Source organism: Sylvia atricapilla, chromosome 15, assembly GCF_009819655.1.
Source record: "Sylvia atricapilla isolate bSylAtr1 chromosome 15, bSylAtr1.pri, whole genome shotgun sequence".
Taxonomy (NCBI): domain Eukaryota; kingdom Metazoa; phylum Chordata; class Aves; order Passeriformes; family Sylviidae; genus Sylvia; species Sylvia atricapilla.
The window spans coordinates 9694406-9711768 of NC_089154.1; the positions used below are offsets into that span (position 1 = coordinate 9694406).

The following is a 17363-nucleotide window of genomic DNA, read 5'->3' on the forward strand; positions in this document are numbered from 1 at the left end:
CACTGCCCTGGTGTTGGTTCCATGGTGAGGGAGTTCCAAGGGACAGCGTGCTCTCCCTGTGTGCAGGCAGGGATCTGCTGTGCAAGGTGGCCTTTCCAAAAGGTTCTTCCAATTCAGGCATGAAATTTATCCATGGAAGTGAGGCCACCCACTCCCTGCAGGGCAGGAGGTGGAGAAGGAAGTCCTGTCACCAAACCCATCTCAGGTGTCACAGTGGGAAGCTCTGTTCTGTCCCCAGCTGAGCACCTGTTTATGGAAGCACAAGCAGACACCCGACCTGGCTGGAACAGGGAGCGCAGTGTAAACATCAGGGATCACATCTGAGTCTCTCTTCAGGCAGCATCTGCAGGGCTCTGCTGGCAGATGGCTCTTGAGAGCTCACAGCTTGTTCTAGGGATGTAGCCAGGATGGTTTTGTTGCTTTCCTGGCCCTGCTGGCATGCTGCAGGAAGGATCACTTCCTTGAGGGCTGCTGCCTGTCTGTGGAGAAATCGTGGGGTCAGGATGGAGCAGCTCTGTGAAACCTCACTGCAGGGGTCCTGCGTGGCACCCCTGGGTGCTGGGGGTCAGATGTGACTGGTGTTCCCCTCACTGAGGGCCCAGTGCAGGGTGATGGGAAGCAGAGAGTGGGGTCCTCATTCCAAGGTCTTGTTCATGCTTCAGACCTGTTCCCCATCCCCACTGCAGCCCCCTGCCCACCTGCTGGGTGTGGGGACAGGAACCTGCCTTTGGCAGGAGAAGGGTTAACAGGTCTGCACCGAGCTCAGAGGAGAGGAAGTGCTGCAGGAGCCACTGCTCCCTGTCAGGCTTCAAACGGAAATTGTGCAAGGAGAGGAAACCTGGGGCTCGGGGTTTCCCTTCCCTACGGGTATCTGCCCAGTTTGTGGGGTATCCACTGCTCTGGACACCCGCTGCAGCTCTGGGGGCTGCTGTGGGCACACAGGCCTGGTGCCAGCCATAAAACACCTGCCACTGCCAAGGGTTGGACTTGGCCCTGGGTGTGCCAGGGAGCTCGTGGCCCTGGTGGCCACTTGAGGTGGGGTTGTCTGTGTCACCTGCAGTGGGTCTGGCTGATGGACGGTGTCCCAGGGCCCCACGAGTGCAGTGCTCAGCCCTGGGAAACACTGCAGAGTGGGAGTTATGTTTTGGAGCTGTAATGCAGCTCCTTGGCTGTGTGTCCATGTGGGGAGTGTGCTGCTGGAGGTGCTTATTGGCCCTGGTCAGCCACAGCTTGACCCTGTGGTGCTTCACAGCCCAGGAGCTTTTGTCCCACCCAGATTGTCTGGCACCAGTTTATTGCAAAGACCTCTGAGCACTTCCCACAGTGGGACAGTCTGGGGGAGAGGCAGAACCAGGAGCTGGGATGCTCCTCTGTCCCATCCTTCCTCCCAGTGAGGGGCTGTGCTTTGTGACAGGAACATGAGCAGCCACATTGCCCTGGGACACCCCAGAGGACGGGATAATCCCACTGGTATCCCCAGTCTCCAGCTCTCCATCACCATGGGAGCTCCTCTGGGGCTGAGGGTCTCTGGCCATGCTCCTTCAGCTGTGCTCCAAGCCCTGCCACAAGAAGGCAGCCCCTGACACGGCTTTTCCCTCTCCATGCCAGGCCTGGATCAGTGGTATCCGAGCAGGCTCTGTCACCTCCAGTGGGAACCAGGTGAAGGCCAGCTGCCGCTGGATCGCCTTCAGCGCCGAGGCAGCCGGTGAGGCACAGGGGTCCCAGCACTGCTTGGGGGGTGGGATGGGTTTGTCCCGGGGTCCCTGCAGGGCTGGGTGGTGGGTCAGTCCCCCAAACCCCAGAGGCACCAGGGGGAGTGGAGGAGGCTTTCCCTGAGATCCCCCAAAAGTGCTGACAGTCCCACACCCCTTGGCTTGCATTGCAAAGCTGGGTGCCCCTTGTGTGTCCCAGGCTGGGGGGATTCCTGACCTGCTCCTGTGCCCTCTCCTGCAGGTGTGCTGGGCATTGTGCCGCTGGAGTGCGAGGATGGGGGCAAGAGGACCGTATCTCAGCTCTGCTGCCATTCAGGTGGGTGTCAGGTGCCATCTCCCACCTCCACAGGACATGTTTGGCCCCGTGTGGGCTGTGTGGGGGGCTCAGGTGCTGAGTCCAAGCTTGGCAGGCTGTGGTGGGCTGTTTGCCAGGCAAGGGATGTGGGGACCTGCCAGGGACCATCACCTGTGTGGCAGGGTGACACCAGCTCTGCCAGGCTGGAATCAATCCATGTTCCTTCATCTCTCAGGCTGCAGTGAGGCCTGAACAGATAGCTCTTCCTCACACCCTTCTACCACAGCCTTTCCACATTATTCATAGCACACCCTGAAATTCCCAGGACACCCAGTGCCAGGCTGGAGCTGGCATCACGGAGGCATCACTGGCTCCAGTGGCAGGAGGAACAGGCTGGACCAGCAGTTCTGATGTGGGCAGAATGAGTGTGGCAGGGAAGAGGCAGTGGCAGCATCACTGCTGGCAGAAAAGCAGGGCTGTGCCCTGCCCAGGCACAGGGAGGGGTGCTGCCCACCTCAGGGTGCCCCTCTCCTGGTGTTGGAGCAGCAGTGGCAGCCTGAGGGGCACTGACCAACAATTTCCCCAAATTCACACCAGAGCAGGGAGATGGGAGCTGGTTCCAGCGCCGCCTCCCTGTGTGTGTGCCCTGGCATGGCTGCAGGGCTGCGCAGAGTGCCTGGCCTGTGCCACCTCAGCCCCTGGCACCAGCAGCTTCCTCGGCTTGGAAAAGCAGGCAGCGAGTTGTTCTGCTCCCTGGGGAGCGCCAAAGGGGTGCACAGGAGCCAGCACCACCTCCACGGCTTCCTAATGGGATCAGCATGAGTCCTTTGAAGCCGGCTGTGCCAGAGCAACGCCTCCGTGGCAGGGAATGGATTTTCTCTCCTCCCGGCTGGATGCAGCCGAGCGAGCTGCCTGCTCTTCATGCCTCCGAGGCCTGTCTCCTGGAAGCGGAAAAGTACACAGTGACCTACTTTTCTGAGCGTGCCAAATGCATCCGAGGGGCTGCTGCTGCTGGTGCCAGCCTTCCTCCCACCGGGCCCTGCCGCCAGGAGCATCCCTGCCGCTGGCATGCCGGCCCAGGGTGTTACAAAGAGAGCCTTGTCACCACCATGGCTCCAGCAGGACATGCCACAGACACCCTGGTGCTGTCAGTGCTGCTCCCTGTGCCTTGTGGGGCTGTCAGTCCACGGATCAGACAGGGGGATGCCCCCTCCAGGGTGCCTCCCTGCCAAAGGGGTGCAAGTCCCTGAGGGATGGAGTAGAGGGGCTCAGGCATTCACAGCAAAGCTGAACTGCTCCAAAACAGCTTGGTGGGGCTGAGTCTGCCCCCCACTGCTGTGTGTGAAGGGAAGGAATTAGACTGGGAAGAGCAGAGGGGCAGACACACTGTCTGCAGGGGAAGGTGGGGACAAACTTCTGCCCTTCTGCTTCCAGATGTGGTCACAGACTTTGACTTCTCACCCTTTGATCAGCTCCTGCTGGCCACGGGCTCTGCTGATGAGACGGTGAGTGCTCAGTGACAGGGGTCCCAAGGGGACACCTTGTGCGCCCCAGCACGTCTCTGGGATTCACTGCAGAGCTGGACTGATGGGAGTAAGAGGAGCATGGGCTGGAGGGTGCCAGCCTGGGGAGAGCAGGGTGGGACTTCCCCAGGGGGACAGAGCAGATGGTCAAGGATCAGCCTCCTCCCATCTGGGACCTGATCCCACCAGGCTGCAATGAGTTATCACTTGGGAATCCTCAGGGACCTCAGGGACCAAAGCCTGGGAAAGCAGCAAGTCCAGGTGGGGCACTGCCAGCACCCAGCTGGGTCCTGCTCGCCTGCCCTGGGACTGACCACCCTCCTCTCCTGGGGCTGCAGGTGAAGGTGTGGCGCCTGCCCGAGAGTGGCCAGGACATTCCTGGTGGTGTGGGGCTGACCCTGGGGCCCGGGGGGGCCCCGGTGGATGTGCTCCAGTTCCACCCCACGGCAGATGCTGTTCTGGCCAGCAGTGCAGGGAAGAGAGTCACTGTGTGGGACCTGGGGCAGCAGCAGCCTCTGACAGGTAGGCAGGGCTGTGACTGCCCATGACACATGTCCTCCCTGTGTGTCTGCCCCGTGTGTCCCCCACAATGTGTTCTGTGTGTTGTCCCCATGTCCTCCCTGTGTGTCCTCCCCATGTGTCCCACCGTGCCAGGGCCTGGGTTTGAGGCTCGGTGTCACCGAACAGGCAGCTCAGGTGGCTTTTTGGGCAGGACACCACACCCCTTGTGCCTGTGCTGGCCTACGCTCTGATGCAGTGGTGTGAAATGCTCTGGTACTGCCCAAGGAGCTCTGCTGGGGATCCCCTGGGTGACAGGTCCCTCTCTGCATGTCCCAGGGCATGTGTAGATGTGGGTGGTTGCTGACCAGCCTTGCCCAGACCTCAGCCACCCTGAGGGGGAGAGGAGATGGGTGGTGGCATAGGCCTGTGGTTTTCCCAGGGTCCTGCTCTTTGTATCCAGCTGCCAGCAGCACAGACATGGCAGTGTCCCTCTGTGTCCTGGCTGCCACCAGCCCTTTGGAAAGGCCAGATCGTTTCTCCTGGGAAATATTCTGGGTGGGAGAGTGTTGGCTCCTGCCCTGTCTGCAGGAGGGACCTTACTTGATCCTGGCCCTGACCTCGCTTTATCCCCGCAGTCCTGGATTCCCACGGGGACCAGCTGCAGAGCCTGACCTGGAAGCGAGACGGCCGCCTCCTGGGCACCTCCTGCAAGGTGAGCAGTGCCCGGGGGTCACCTCACTGTGGCACGGCATGGATGGGCTGTCTGCACCCTGACCCTGAGGGGCACCCATTTCACAGAATCCCGGACTGGTTTGGGTTGGAAGGAACCTTAAAGCTCGTCTCGTTCCACCCCTTAGCTTGGGCAGGGACACCTTACCTTAGTCCAGGGTGCTCGGAGCTCCATCCAGTCTGGCCTGGAACACTTCCAGGCGTGGGGAGCGTGGAGGGACGGGAAGTTTTGTGGTGGAAAAGGGCAGGAACGGGGCGAGCAGCCCGCGGGGAGGCGGGCAGGGAGCAGCACTAGATGGCGCCGGCCGCTCGCTGCGGGACGCGCCGGGAACGCGCAGAGACCGCGCCCGGCGGGTGTGGCGAGCGTGCAAAGGAGCGTGCAAGGGGAGCGTGCAAGGGGAGTGAGCAGGGGGGTGTGCAATGGGGAGCGTGCAAGGGGAGTGAGCAAGGGGGGTGTGCAAGGGGGGTGTGCAATGGGGAGCGTGCAAGGGGGGTGTGCAAGCCACGAGCCCCCCAGGCAGTGCCTGGACGCTCGGTAAGCGGCTCTGAGCACACAGCCCCAGGCACCGAGCCGAGGGAGAGCCGAGGGTTCACAGGGGGAACCCCGGGCGGAATCCGGAGCCCCGTGCCCAGCGTGCGAGCCGGGCTCAGGGGGTACAGAGCCGAGCCGTGCCAGCTGGGGTGCAGATCAGCCCCTGTGCCATGCGGCTCTGGCTGGCACAATGTGTGCTCCCCAAACAGCACCTTGGCAGCAGGGCTGGCACCCGGGCACCCCCGTGCTGCCTCTGTGCCCTGCCAGCCTTGCTAGAGGGGGTCCCATTTCCCATTTGGCAGAGGGGTGCCAAGCAGGAACGAGCTCGTCCTCCTGCAGCACTGTCAGGATGGCATCTGAGGGTCAGGCTCCAGCCCTGAGCCTACTTGGAAGGCTCCCTCCTTTTTTGGGAGCAGTTTTAAGTGTGTCGGGGTCCTGGTGAGGTGCTGGGGGTGCCTCCCTGCCCATGATGTGGGAGGATGCAGTGCAAGCCATCCACAGGGACAGGCACTGCAGGCAGGAGAGTGATGGGCAGGAAGGAGAGGGCTGCTCACTCCAGCCTTTTGCCTAATGCATCCTGACATCCTGCTGGCCCCCAGGTCCTTAACCCTCCTCTGCTTTCTTTTATCTCACCAGGACAAGAAACTGCGGATCTTTGACCCCCGAGCAGGGCCAGCTGCCTCCCAGGTACTGTCCCCTCTGAGTGTGCTGCAGGCAGCCCTGCCCAACCCATTGGCTGCAGTGGGGTGAGCTTTGGTCCCCCAAACCATCCCAGCCCTGGCTGGGCTTGGGAGAGGCAAGGAGCTGAGGGCAGGGGGAATAGGGCTGTCCCCTTAACCCTGGTGGGGTTCAGCAGGGGGGCCCTGCCCTCCCACCAGGCCGGGGAGCACCCCCAGGGCAGTGGCACATGCCAGGCGAGCCCTGTGGGTGTGAGGACTCCGGGCTCCTGGGCACTGCAGGCTCCTGGGCTCTGCCCTGCCCTGTGGGAGCTGGACCAAAGGCTCTTGGGGACGAGGACCCGCCAAGGGCAAGGGCTGGGCGGCCAGATCCGCACAACTCAGCAAATAACAGTGATTAGGAAATAAGTAGAGAATGTAAGCCTTGACGTCAAGTTCAAACAGCCTCTTATTAGAGGTTTCCTGTGGCTTGGGGGCTCTGGCTGCAGAAGGGGCTGGAAGCCTTTAGAAAGGGAGTGATGCAGTGGAGAGCAGGGTGAGATGGCTGCAGTGGACTCTGTCGTTCGTGGTGGATCTCCTGCTGCCCGTGGGCTCAGGAAGCCAATGGCCTCTGGTGACAGTGCTCAGGCACAGTGTTAACCCCAGGCACTGATGGAAGGGAGACAGAGCTCCAGTGTTGCACCAGGAATTTCCACCTGTTCCTGCACATAATCCAGGTGCTGAGCTCCACAAAGGTGCCTGGGTGCTTCCTGCAGTACAAATGATGCCCTGACCCTTCAGGCAGCCTTATAAACACCCCACCACAAAAAATAAACACAAACCCAGTGCTGACACGTGCGGACGAGCCAGGGCAAAGCGCTCCTAGCACTCCAGCAGCCACCACGATCCTATCCCACTCCAGCTGCCATTCAGCATGGCTGGAAGATCCCATTTTCTACTCCAAAATTTATCCACCACCGGCCTCAGTGCTCCCCTCCCCTCCTGGCCCCCCTCCTCCCCCTGCCAGACCTGTCGGCTTGTCTGATGGCGGGGCTGTGAGTGCGATGGGCTCGAGCCAAGTCTCCTGGGGAGGGTGGACTCTGTCTCACTGAGCTATTAAAAATAACGTGTGAATGATGGTGGCTGTTCAAAGCAGGCAGTTCACTTCCCTCCTCTGCTGTCTGATCCAGCCCGGGGCCGGCGCTCTGTGTTTGCCAAGAGAAATATGCACCTTCTCTGCCGCGGCCCTGCCCCGGCCGGCTCGCAATGGATGGAGATGTTTAGTCTTGGAGAAGTGCTCTGCTGAAGGGGAAAACTTCAAAATGCCATAAATCCTCTGGAAGCTTGCGCAGGGCTTGCTTAGCCAAGAGGAATAACGCTCCTGGGTTTTGTTCTTTCCTTTTTTCCCCATTGCTGGAGGGCTGGGTTAGTTGGAAAGTCTCCTTCTCCCCCGGGCCGGTGCGGTTACAGCACGGGGTGATGCCGGGGCTGCTGTGCGGTGCCAGCACCTCCTGTGCAGGCTCCTGGCTTTGAAGTTGCCTGTTTTTTTGCAGAGGTGAGCTGCAGGATGGGTTTCCCAGCTGTGCTGGCCCCTGCAGCACCGCGGGCTGGGTTTCCTCACAGCCAGCACAGGGTCCCGCTGCCGGCTCACCCTGGTCCCTCTGTGGAGCCGAGAGCCGGCCCCAAGCTGCTCCTCCGGCTGGATTTCTTAATTTGCCAAGCCTGCCTCATTAAACATTCCTTTGTTTAGAGCAAGGGAAAAGAATGAGAAGGAGCTAAAATAAGAAGCTCAGGGAGGAGGCATCACTCCTGCTAATATCTGGTGCTGCTCTCAGGTACCATGGATGTGGCACACATGGGGCTGGGGGCTGAGGGTGGGTGACAAGGAGACTGACTGGCAGGCTGCCCACACCCCATGGCCATGTCCCCGCCAGGGCCTGACCCCCCATTCCCAGCTACGCCCATGGCAGCTATTTTGAGCATATCCCAGCAGCGGGCAGACGTGTGTGACGCAGCGTGGCCGGGGTCTGGCTGACCTCATGGGGTGCCTGGTATGTACCCAGGGCCATGATTTCCCTTGGGAGAGCCGTGGCCTCATCCTGCTGGATCCCCATCCCTTTGCTGCAGCCCCTTTGTTGGTGTCAGGGCTGTGCTCACACCCTGTTGCTGCTCTCTGTGCCCTAAACTGGCAGTGGAGATGCCAGGGCTGCCCTGGGTCCTGCCTTTCCACTCCGTGCAGCCGCGCTCCCGCTGCTGGCTGGGTCCGGGTCCAAGCACCACTGTCCTCCCAAAGAATTCTGTGAGTTCTGTGCTCTGTCTTATCCCCTGCCAAGACCGCACAGCCCCGGCCGCCTGTCCTCCCCTCCCACAGGGTGGTGGTCGCCCTGCTCGCCTTGACCCTCCCCTTGGGAGCGAGTCACATCCTCTCCCTGGCGGCTTCAGCCCTGCCCAGGCTCAGTGTCGCTGTTCCTGCCCTCACCCTCTTGGAATCCAATCCCCGTGCAAACCCCACCAAAGGTCCCTCCCGTGTCCCCCCGGGTCCTGCCTTTGGTGGGACAGGGGACACATGGCTGGGCAGGGAGCTTGAGCACCGGGAAGCTCCATACCCACACCAGACCCAGCTCATGCCTCAGGTGGGTCATCAGCACAGTGCAGGGCAGTGATTCAGATATGCTGTGGGCTACTAAGGTGGCATCTCTGCTTGCCCACTGCTCCGGCCACCCTCCGCTGGGTACAATGCTCATGGTACATCCTGCTCCCCGCAGGCTGGTGCGCGGGGCTGCGTGTGCATCTGGCCAGCACCTGGCTCCCGGGACAGGCCTGGGACAGGCGCCGGCCGTGTGGGGCTGCGGGGCAGCCGCTGAGCGCGGCCAGTGTGGGATGGAGAGGAGCCGGCTCCGTTCTCACGAGAAACTTCCTCCGCCGGCGTTTGGGCAGGGCCGGGGGCGAGGGAACGGCCGCGCACCGGGCCAGCGCACGCCCCGCTCACGTCCTAATGAGCCGTGCTAATCAGCGGGGCCGGGGCTGAGGGCGCCCGGGGACAGCTGGGAGAGTGTCCCTGGGGGTTTGTCCCCGCCGGGGGTTTGTCCCCGCGTGGGTTTGTCCCCCCAGCTCGCGGGCTGTGCTGGGGGCAGAGTGCAGTGATGGGGAGCAGCTGGGGCTCACAGCCCAAACACAGCTGGTGCTGTCCCACGAAGGACAACAAGGTCCTGGGGGGAAGAGGGACTCCAGCCCCTGTCCCAAACCATGGCCACCATCCCATGAGCCACATCAGCTGTGCCACAGTGGGAGATATGCCATGGAGAGGGTCCCTGGGGGCAGCGTGGCAGGGTGGTGCTATGGCAGGGTGGAGACCCAGGTTTGGGGTGATCTGGCTGTGCTCACAGCCAGAACTGTATGGACCTGACATGTCACCTCTGCCTAGGATCCAGCTGTCAGCCCAGGGCTGGCTGGGGACTGCTTGTCATCATCGGGGAGGCGCATCAGGACGTTGAGAGACTTTAGCCTTCCTCCCACTGCCCCATCATCACGGTATCCCACGCTGGGGTCACCCCAGGGGTACCTGACTCCCAGCCTCGGCAGCAGCTTCCTCCGGGCTGGGGGAAGGTCCACAGCATCCCACATTCCCAAGGAGACCGTGGGAAGCTATGAAAAAGTTGGCCTGACTCTGGGCAGCCTATTTATAGCAGCACACGCTCGGCGCTCTCATGCTTCTGTTCCCCAGCGTAGCTGCACGGGACTGTTTATATTTCCTCTGCTCTGCTTCCCCCTCGGCCGTCCTTCCCAGGAATGCCTCTTGGTATGGCAGACATGGGGAAGTCGAGGAGGATTTGAAATAAGCCAGAGGCATCTCAAGGGGTGTGGATGTGCAGTGGCACAGGCTCGCCCTCGCCTGGGTGCCCATCCCTCCCACTGGGAATGGCCTCACCAGCTCAGGCCCACACAGGCTGGCATCTCCACTGCTGGGGCTGGGGCTCCTCACTGTATTTCAGGAGCTCCAGGCTGTGCCTGACCTGGGACTCCTGGGAGGCTCCTCTCCAGAGGACAAAGGTGTTTTGGGATTTGATGGCATCATAGCAGGGCTTGTGGGGCCTGTGGCTGCAGGAAGAGGGCAGAGGCAGTGGAGGAGGGCTGGGTGTTGGGTGCTGGGTGCTGAACCTGCCCACCCCCCTGGCCAGCGAGTTCCACTCTCCTGCCCAGGGACAGAGGCCCTGCTCCCATCCCAGCCCTGTGGTGTCTGTGCCCACTGGGAGCCCACCCACCTTCCTGCCCTTGCTGGGCCCACAGCATCCCCTTGGCCTCCCCAAGGGCAGGAAGGGTGGGATGGAGCAGGGGGGCTGTGCTGGTGGTGAGGGGAGAGGCAGAGCCTGGTGCTGTCCAGTTCCCCAGGGCACGGGACCCTCACAGCAATGCTGCCCTAGTGAGTGGGACGGGGGAATGGCATGGGCAGCAGGGGACTTGTCCTGGTCCCTGCCCAGTGTGACACACACCCCCCACACACCTGGCAGAGGGCAGGGCCAGTGCTGGCAGTGGGATGGCTACTGGAGCAACCCTGCACTCCCATGGGGTATGTGAGACCTCCTGGTCTCCTTGAGCTCCAGGCAGAGACCAGGAGTGGGGCTGCCCTGGGAGAGGCTGCTCTGTTCTCCTGGTTACCTCTGGACTAACTGGGATTTGGCAAGGGAAGGAGATCACTCACATTCTTGTTCAGAGAGGAGGATTCGTGTGTGGTTAACCCTCTCAGCTCCCGGGAAGCTGTTTTTCCTGCTGCCCACAGCCTCATGGGGTGTGCAGGGAGCAATGGCGTCCCCATGTGCATGGATATGGAGTGGGTGTCTATCCCCAGAGTCCCCCACAGTGCCCTGGCCAGGGGAGACCCCTCCTGCCCTGGCAGCCGCTAGCAAAGGGATGGCTCAGCCTGGCACTGGTGCCTACTGTGCCCACGCAGATCCCGCTGCTGGGGTTGCTTCCCACGGAGATCAGATGTCCGTGGGCTGTTAGCCATGCTCATGGGCTGTTAGCCACAGGCAGGGCTGAGCTGTCCTGGCCCTGCCAGCCACGGGGGCTCTGCCAAGAGCACAGCTTTCAGCCACCCCGGCCACCTTCCGTTCGTCCAGCCCCAGGGCTCTGCCCTGGGCTCCCACCTCCGGCTCTCCATGCCCTGCATCGGGCTCAGGGTGACGGCTCCCGGGGAGACAGGGATCGCCTGTGACAGGGAGCAGCCTTGGCTTTGTGTGGGGCTCTCCCAGGCAGCCGCGGAGCCGAAGCGGCCGCTCCCTGCGGGCAGCTGTTCGCAGCTCCCCGACCCCGCCATCGCTGCCAACAGCTGCGTCCGACACGCCGGCCCTGGGCCCCCCGCAGCCCCCGGGGCTGCACCGGGAGAAGGGCTGGGGACTCCCATGGGAACCGGCACCTTACCCCAGCCTGCCTAGGAGGAATGGGTTGAGACTGGGAAAGGGTCGGTGCTGGAAACCCTCCCCATGCAGCCGATCTGGCTCCGAGGAGGGGGCATGGGCTCCCCCCAGCCTGGGCTGCCCAAAACTGGGAAGGCTGGAACCGTGCATTGGGTGGGAGGACTCTGGGCTGCCTGGGTACTGACAGGGAGCTGGGAGGTGTCCTTGGATCCCTGCAGGCTGGCCTAGAGCTGGTGGGCTCCTTGCAGCCTGCTGCGGGGATAAGCGGCTCAGGAGAGACACCCATCCTTTGGGTTGTGCCTGGTTCCCTGCTCCAGGGGTTCCAGCATCACTACGTGTGAGTGCCAGGGTCTCTGCCCAGCTCTGCCAGCCCCAGGGGTCCACAGCAGCCCCACGGGTGTCCCAGGGCGGAACCACACCGGTGTCCACCCTCACTGCCAGGCCACACTGCCCCATCCCTGCCAAGACCTTCTGCACCAGGGGAGCTGCTGTCCGCACGCTCACCTCTGGCAACATCTGCACAGGCTGAGCACGGAGCAGCCCAGCCTCCCGCATACTTGCTGCCATACGTACAGCTCAGCCGGGATGGAACTAATGCAGAAAACATGGCCCTGCGCCGCAGCAGGCACGCCGGGGGCTGGGAGCGCCGCGGCAGCACCCTGCCCTCCGCCAGCCCTGCCACCGCCCCGGGGCTGCCACCACCGCCCGGGGCTCCGGGGCACCCGAGGGACCCAGGGCCCTGGAACCGGCGCCGTCGCTTATGGGATCTGCAGATTTTGAGCCGTGGCTGCCACAGCCACACGGCTTAGGTGCAGAAGTGCTCTCCTGGCTGACACACGGGCTGGCCTCAGCTCCTGGAGTTTCCATCCCTCTTGGCACCGATCCTGGGACACGTTCCCTTCTCCAGGTCCTTTCCCTGCCGGGCGCTGGGTCCATTGCCAGCGTGCTGGCTGTGGGGGCTGGGCCCCTCCTGCCCCACATCCTGGCCGTGGGCTGGGAGCGCCGGGCTCGGCTTGGCCAGCACTGCCTCCTCCAAGGGAGCCGTGTTTGTGCTGGCAAGGCAGCTGGCGTGACGGAGCCAGGGCACGACAGGCTTGGCACCGCACACCTGCTCCTAGCCTGGCTCTCTCCAGAGACTGGCATCTCTCTGGGGCTGGAGGCTGCTCCAGCAGAGCTTCTCCAGTGAGGGGTGGGAGGTTCGACCCCTCCACGGCCCCTCTCTGGCTGCGGTGGTGGCAGAGCCCTGCTGGCGGTCACAGTGCAGGTATGGCCCATGGTCACAGTGCTCGCACCAAGGGGGACGCAGGTCATGGCTCCTCCGTGGGCACTGTCAGTGCCCACCCCACCCCTCCTGCCCCCACGCCTGGTGCCCCTGCCCTGCGCGGAGGTCCCGGAAGCTCCGTGCTGGGTTTGGCTCTGGCAGAGCCCTCCTCTTTCCCTGCCAGCTCCGAACTCGTTAGCAGGCAGTTCTTGGCGCTCCTCAATGGGAGTGAGGGGCTGTGAGTGCTGCCTGTGCCGCGGGCCAGGGCTGGCTGCCGGCTCCCACTGGGGCGCCGGGAACTGCAGGGCCCATCTGGGGACCACATGGGAGCCGGCAAACACCCGCTGACAGCCCCGTGGAAGCTCTTCCCCTCCTATCCTCAGGATGAGGACAGGATGTGGGTTGGGGGTCCCACCCCACAGGGAGCCCAGGGGAGAGGTGAAGCAGGGTGCAGGGGATTAGAGCAGTCTGGTGAACGTGGCCAGGCTCAGTTTGCCATGTTTCAGTAGCATCCGGGCACACATGGGGCACCCAGCTCCAGGAGCCAGGATTCAGCGTGGATAAAGAGCCCGGGGATGCAGCCAGGGAAGTAAGTCCCTCTGTCATCATCGGCATGGCAGAGCCTCCTCTTGCGTCTGTGGCATGGAGCAGCTTCCTCGCAGCCGTCTGTCCTGGGTGACAGGGTGTGGGGAGAACCCTGGGGATGCAGGAGCCACCCTGTGCCCTGTCACACTCACGTTACCTGCTCCCACCCTCCACTCCTCGCCGGGAGCTGGGCCAGCTGCTCCACAAGGCAACCACGCTGGCATGGGGGGGGGAGTCAGCACTGTCACTGCTTGCGGGCTGTCCCCACTGCACTGTCCCCAGGGCAGCTCTCAGCTGGGACCCCACGTGCTCAGCCCCAGGGCAGTTCACAGCCATGGCTGGTGAAGCACACGTCCCCTGAACGTGTCCAGCGTGGCTGGCAGCAATACTGACAGCCCTGTCTCCTGTGCCTTGCAGAGTGTCCCAGGACATGACAACAACAAGGACTCGCGGCTGCTCTGGATGGGCTCCAGCGATTACCTCATCTCCGTTGGGTTCAGCCAGGTACAATCCTCGCCAGGAAGGTGGCCCTGGCACCACTGGGATGTTCCAGCCCTACTCCCTGTGGCTGCTGTGCCAAAGCACCCCAAGTGCTTTTCGGGTGGCCTGTCTCCCATGAAAGCAGGAGGTCCCCTTGCCAGGTGCCCTGGCCCTTGCTGGGATGGCAGAAGGTGAAGGTGGTGGCACCGCGGAGCCATCCACCCCAGTGTCCCCTGACACTGTGTCTGTGTCCCTGCAGATGCGGGAGCGGGAGGTGAAGCTGTGGGACACGCGGAGGCTCAGCGGGGCGACGCTCACCATGGCACTGGACACCTCACCTGGGTAGGGATGGGGACTCAGCATGGGGTGGGAGGCTGAGCAGTGGAAATGTGGTGGTCAGGGACCCATCAGGACTGTGGTGGTGGAACAGGAGCTGGCAGAGAGCTCTTGGAACCAGCAGCACTCGGCCACAAAGCTGGGGACAAAGCTGGTGACCACACAGCCGCATCCCCATCACCATTTGGGTGAGATGAGAGGGCAGAGGCAGCGCTGGCAGGGGCACAGGAGTGTTCCATAGTGCCGTGGTGGGTGGTGGCACTGCAGGGGACAGTGTCTGAGGTGGCTGCTGGCTGGGTGGGCTTGTGCACTGGGGCAGCACCACAAGATGCTGCAGGCGAGTGAATCCCTTTGGTGCTGCTGGAGCACCGGAGCAGCTCAGCCCTGGCCTCCCACTCCTGCCATGCTTTGTGCTGCGGTGCCGGGGTGGCTGCCCAGCCAGCCGTGGCCGGGCCAGCACTCACCAGGCACCCCCGGGAAAGTGGAAAAGGAGCTTCGGTGGTGTAAGGGGTCAGTGCCCTTGTCACGGCACAATGGAGCCATCTCCATCTGCAGGGCGCTGCCAAGGCTGGGAAAACTCCAGTCACAGCTGGCCTGGCCTCTCCCACGCTGCCCACTGAGCTGGCCTGGCGTCACCGCGTGGGCAAGGAGATGGGAGGAGGAGGCTGTGCCTTCATCCCGCCAGGGTGATGGGGGTTTGGGGCACTGTACTGGTTGGGATGCACTGGAGGCCACCAGCTCTCCCCAGGGCTGCTGGCAAAGCGCTGGCTTGCTGGACACTCTCTGTGTGCCGAGCTGGCTCTGTGACAGGCTGGGATGCTGGGGCAGGCCAACACAGGGCCTCTGGTGAGGGGCTGAGTGAGCTGTGACAGCCCCTTGGCTGCCCTGCCTGCATCCCCCACAGCCGTGTCAGCTCCAGGCCAGGACAGACAGGAGGGGAGAGGAGAGGACCTGCCGTGGGCATGGTGGGGTGCTGTTGGTGTGGTGGGAGCAGGGCAAGAGGCTGCCACCCTCCTGCCAGCTGCCAGGGGAGCAGCTCCCAGCTCCTGCTCTGCCAGTTCAGTGAGCAAAGGCCATCATCAGTGTCCGGTGAACGCTCTCAGGGGAGGCTGAGGCTGCTGCAAGGGGACGCCTTGGGGTCCATTATTGCTCTTGGTGGAGAATCCAGTGGGAATCACCCCGAATCCTCGCTGGGCCGGGGCGAGGCAGCCGGGCTAAATGGGATGCAGGCGGTGCTGTGCTCGGCCCCCTCAGCACAGGCTGCAGCTATTTTGGCTGCCGGGTTTATCGGCGCAGGAATGCGGCTGGCGGGCGCTGCCTGCGCGTCACTCCGGGGCCCCGCCGGCCGGGGGCTGCGTGGCGGGGCCAGCCGAGAGGGGCTGGGGGCGGCGGGGGCGAGCGGAGACCCTCCCCCTCGAGCTGGGGAGGTGCTGTTTTTAGGCAGCCGCGCCGGGGCCACCGCGCTTCCAGCCCTAAGCGCTCCCGCCTGTAAATCTGGCGGAGATGACAAATGGCGGAGGGGGATTTGGGCTGGCTCCCGGCGGAGGTGCCGAGCGGGGGCCGTGTTCTCCCTGCGGCAGAGTCATCCCGAGCAGGAGCCACACTCGGGAGCCGCGGAGCCGCGGCAAGGGCACGGGGTGGATGGTCTTGGGGTCACCAGATCACCACATCTGCTTGGGGCAGACTTAGAACTGGGGGACAGGGACTCAGTCCCCCGGGGATGGCCGAGCGGCAGCGGGGCTGGCCGTGGATGTCCGGCGTGGCCGTGGGTGCCCGGGCACGGAGATGTGTTGGGCAGTGCAGCGGTGCCGGCCGAGCCATGAGCGGGGCGTGGGGAGCAGCAGCAGCAGCAGCTTGTTGAAGCTCTTAGAGGAAGCAATCAGTGGGCGGGCAGGAAACTCATACCATTCATTACTGACGCCAGGCCGGCAGGAAGGGGAGTCCGCATCCCCACCGCATCCCGATCGCGCCCGCCGAGCCGGCACCACGCGTCCCCATGGCACGCCAAAGCAGGGCCATGGCGTGCCCCAAGGTGGGGGTCACCCCAGTGAGGTCACCCCAATGCCCACAGCAACAGCAAACCCTTCAGGCTGGTTGTGCCCCTATCCAGCATCTCTGGAAGAGGGCAGGGAGTGAGAGGCACCAGCCCCATGGACCTCCACATCAGCATGTACCTTTTGAGGGTTCTCTTTCCTAAATCCTGAGCCGGTGAGATATTTCTGGCCCACACAAACTTCATTTTCAAAGCACCCCGAGCATGTCAGGACCATGCTTAAGAGCTGACCCCACCAATGCCCAGACGCTGAGGGAACAGGAGGTGGGAGGCAGGGGTGGCCATGGCCCCTCTCCACATCCTGATTCTCAATGTGCCACTCCTGGGTACCTGCTGTTCCTTCAGCTCGGGTTTTGTCCCCCCCCCGGCCCACTTTAATTAGATCAAGGAGCAGCAGGGCAGGAGCCAGGAAGGGGCCTCAATAGGTTATTGTTGCCCTAAATTGTAACCAGCACCGGCGGGGTTGGGTTACCAGCTCTGACTTGGGGTCACCGACCAGACCCCACCGCGTCACGCCCAGCGGCTGGCACAGCACTGCCCAGGGACAGCGCTGTCAGCACCGTGGTGACATGAGAACAGCAGCTTCCTTGCCTCACCACTTTTTTCCATGTCCTCAAAATGTCCCCAGGGAGACTGGGGTGCCACGGCCGGCTCAGGACTATGGCTGGATCAGTAGGGGTGAGATGCCAGGGTCAGCAGAGGTCCCAGAAGCCGTGTCCCCATGGTGTGTTCCAACAGTGGGCATGCCCCTCCAGGGCAGGATGGTGGTGGGGCTGAGGGATGGGGACAGCTGGATCCCCACCACCCTTCACAGCGCAAAGTCTGACAGAGCTGGGAGGTGCCGGAGCCGGGACCTGCCGTAGCAGGGAGTTGGCACAGCAGGCTGTTTGTGGAGGGATTTGAGGCTGTTTGGCTCCCCCGGCGCTGGAGCAGGACATGGAGGGGCCCAGGTGGTTCCCTGGGGACACTGCCCTGGGGGCTCAGTCCCTAACAGCCACCCCTGCCCCAGCCAAAGCCTGTGGCTGAGCCAGCTCCTGGGGTCAGGCTTGCCATCCTGGCATCTCCCCGCACCAGGGCACCCAACCCCACCGAGGTACATGTTCCCTGCCACCCCTCCTCAGGCACAAGCTGCAATGGGACCTCACTCGCCAGTCCTGCTCCCGTCCTGCCTGGCACCTCTGCACTGCTTTTTCCTGCAGCTTAGCAGCCCTTTTGGGTCATGCTAACTGTTTTTGGGGTCTCTGAAAAAACCCACCCCCAACAGAACAACCCTGAGTAGGACAGGT

General features: G+C 63.1%; 1 protein-coding gene across 3 annotated transcripts in view; it reads left to right on the forward strand.

The window, feature by feature from the left end:
* The window catches only part of LOC136368108 (mitochondrial import inner membrane translocase subunit TIM16-like), a 37114-nt gene that overhangs the window by 1389 nt on the left and 18362 nt on the right, over window positions 1-17363 (forward strand). For 2 of the 3 annotated variants that reach the window (XM_066330111.1, XM_066330108.1), the window contains exons 2-9: window positions 1609-1705; window positions 1954-2028; window positions 3442-3512; window positions 3869-4052; window positions 4667-4743; window positions 5929-5979; window positions 13626-13712; window positions 13948-14030. In XM_066330111.1, the coding sequence (XP_066186208.1) occupies window positions 1609-1705; window positions 1954-2028; window positions 3442-3512; window positions 3869-4052; window positions 4667-4743; window positions 5929-5979; window positions 13626-13712; window positions 13948-14030 (725 nt within the window). Of the gene's footprint in view, window positions 1-1608; window positions 1706-1953; window positions 2029-3441; window positions 3513-3868; window positions 4053-4666; window positions 4744-5928; window positions 5980-13124; window positions 13213-13625; window positions 13713-13947; window positions 14031-17363 lie in introns of those variants that run through there. The other variant, XM_066330109.1, reaches the window with a different exon arrangement.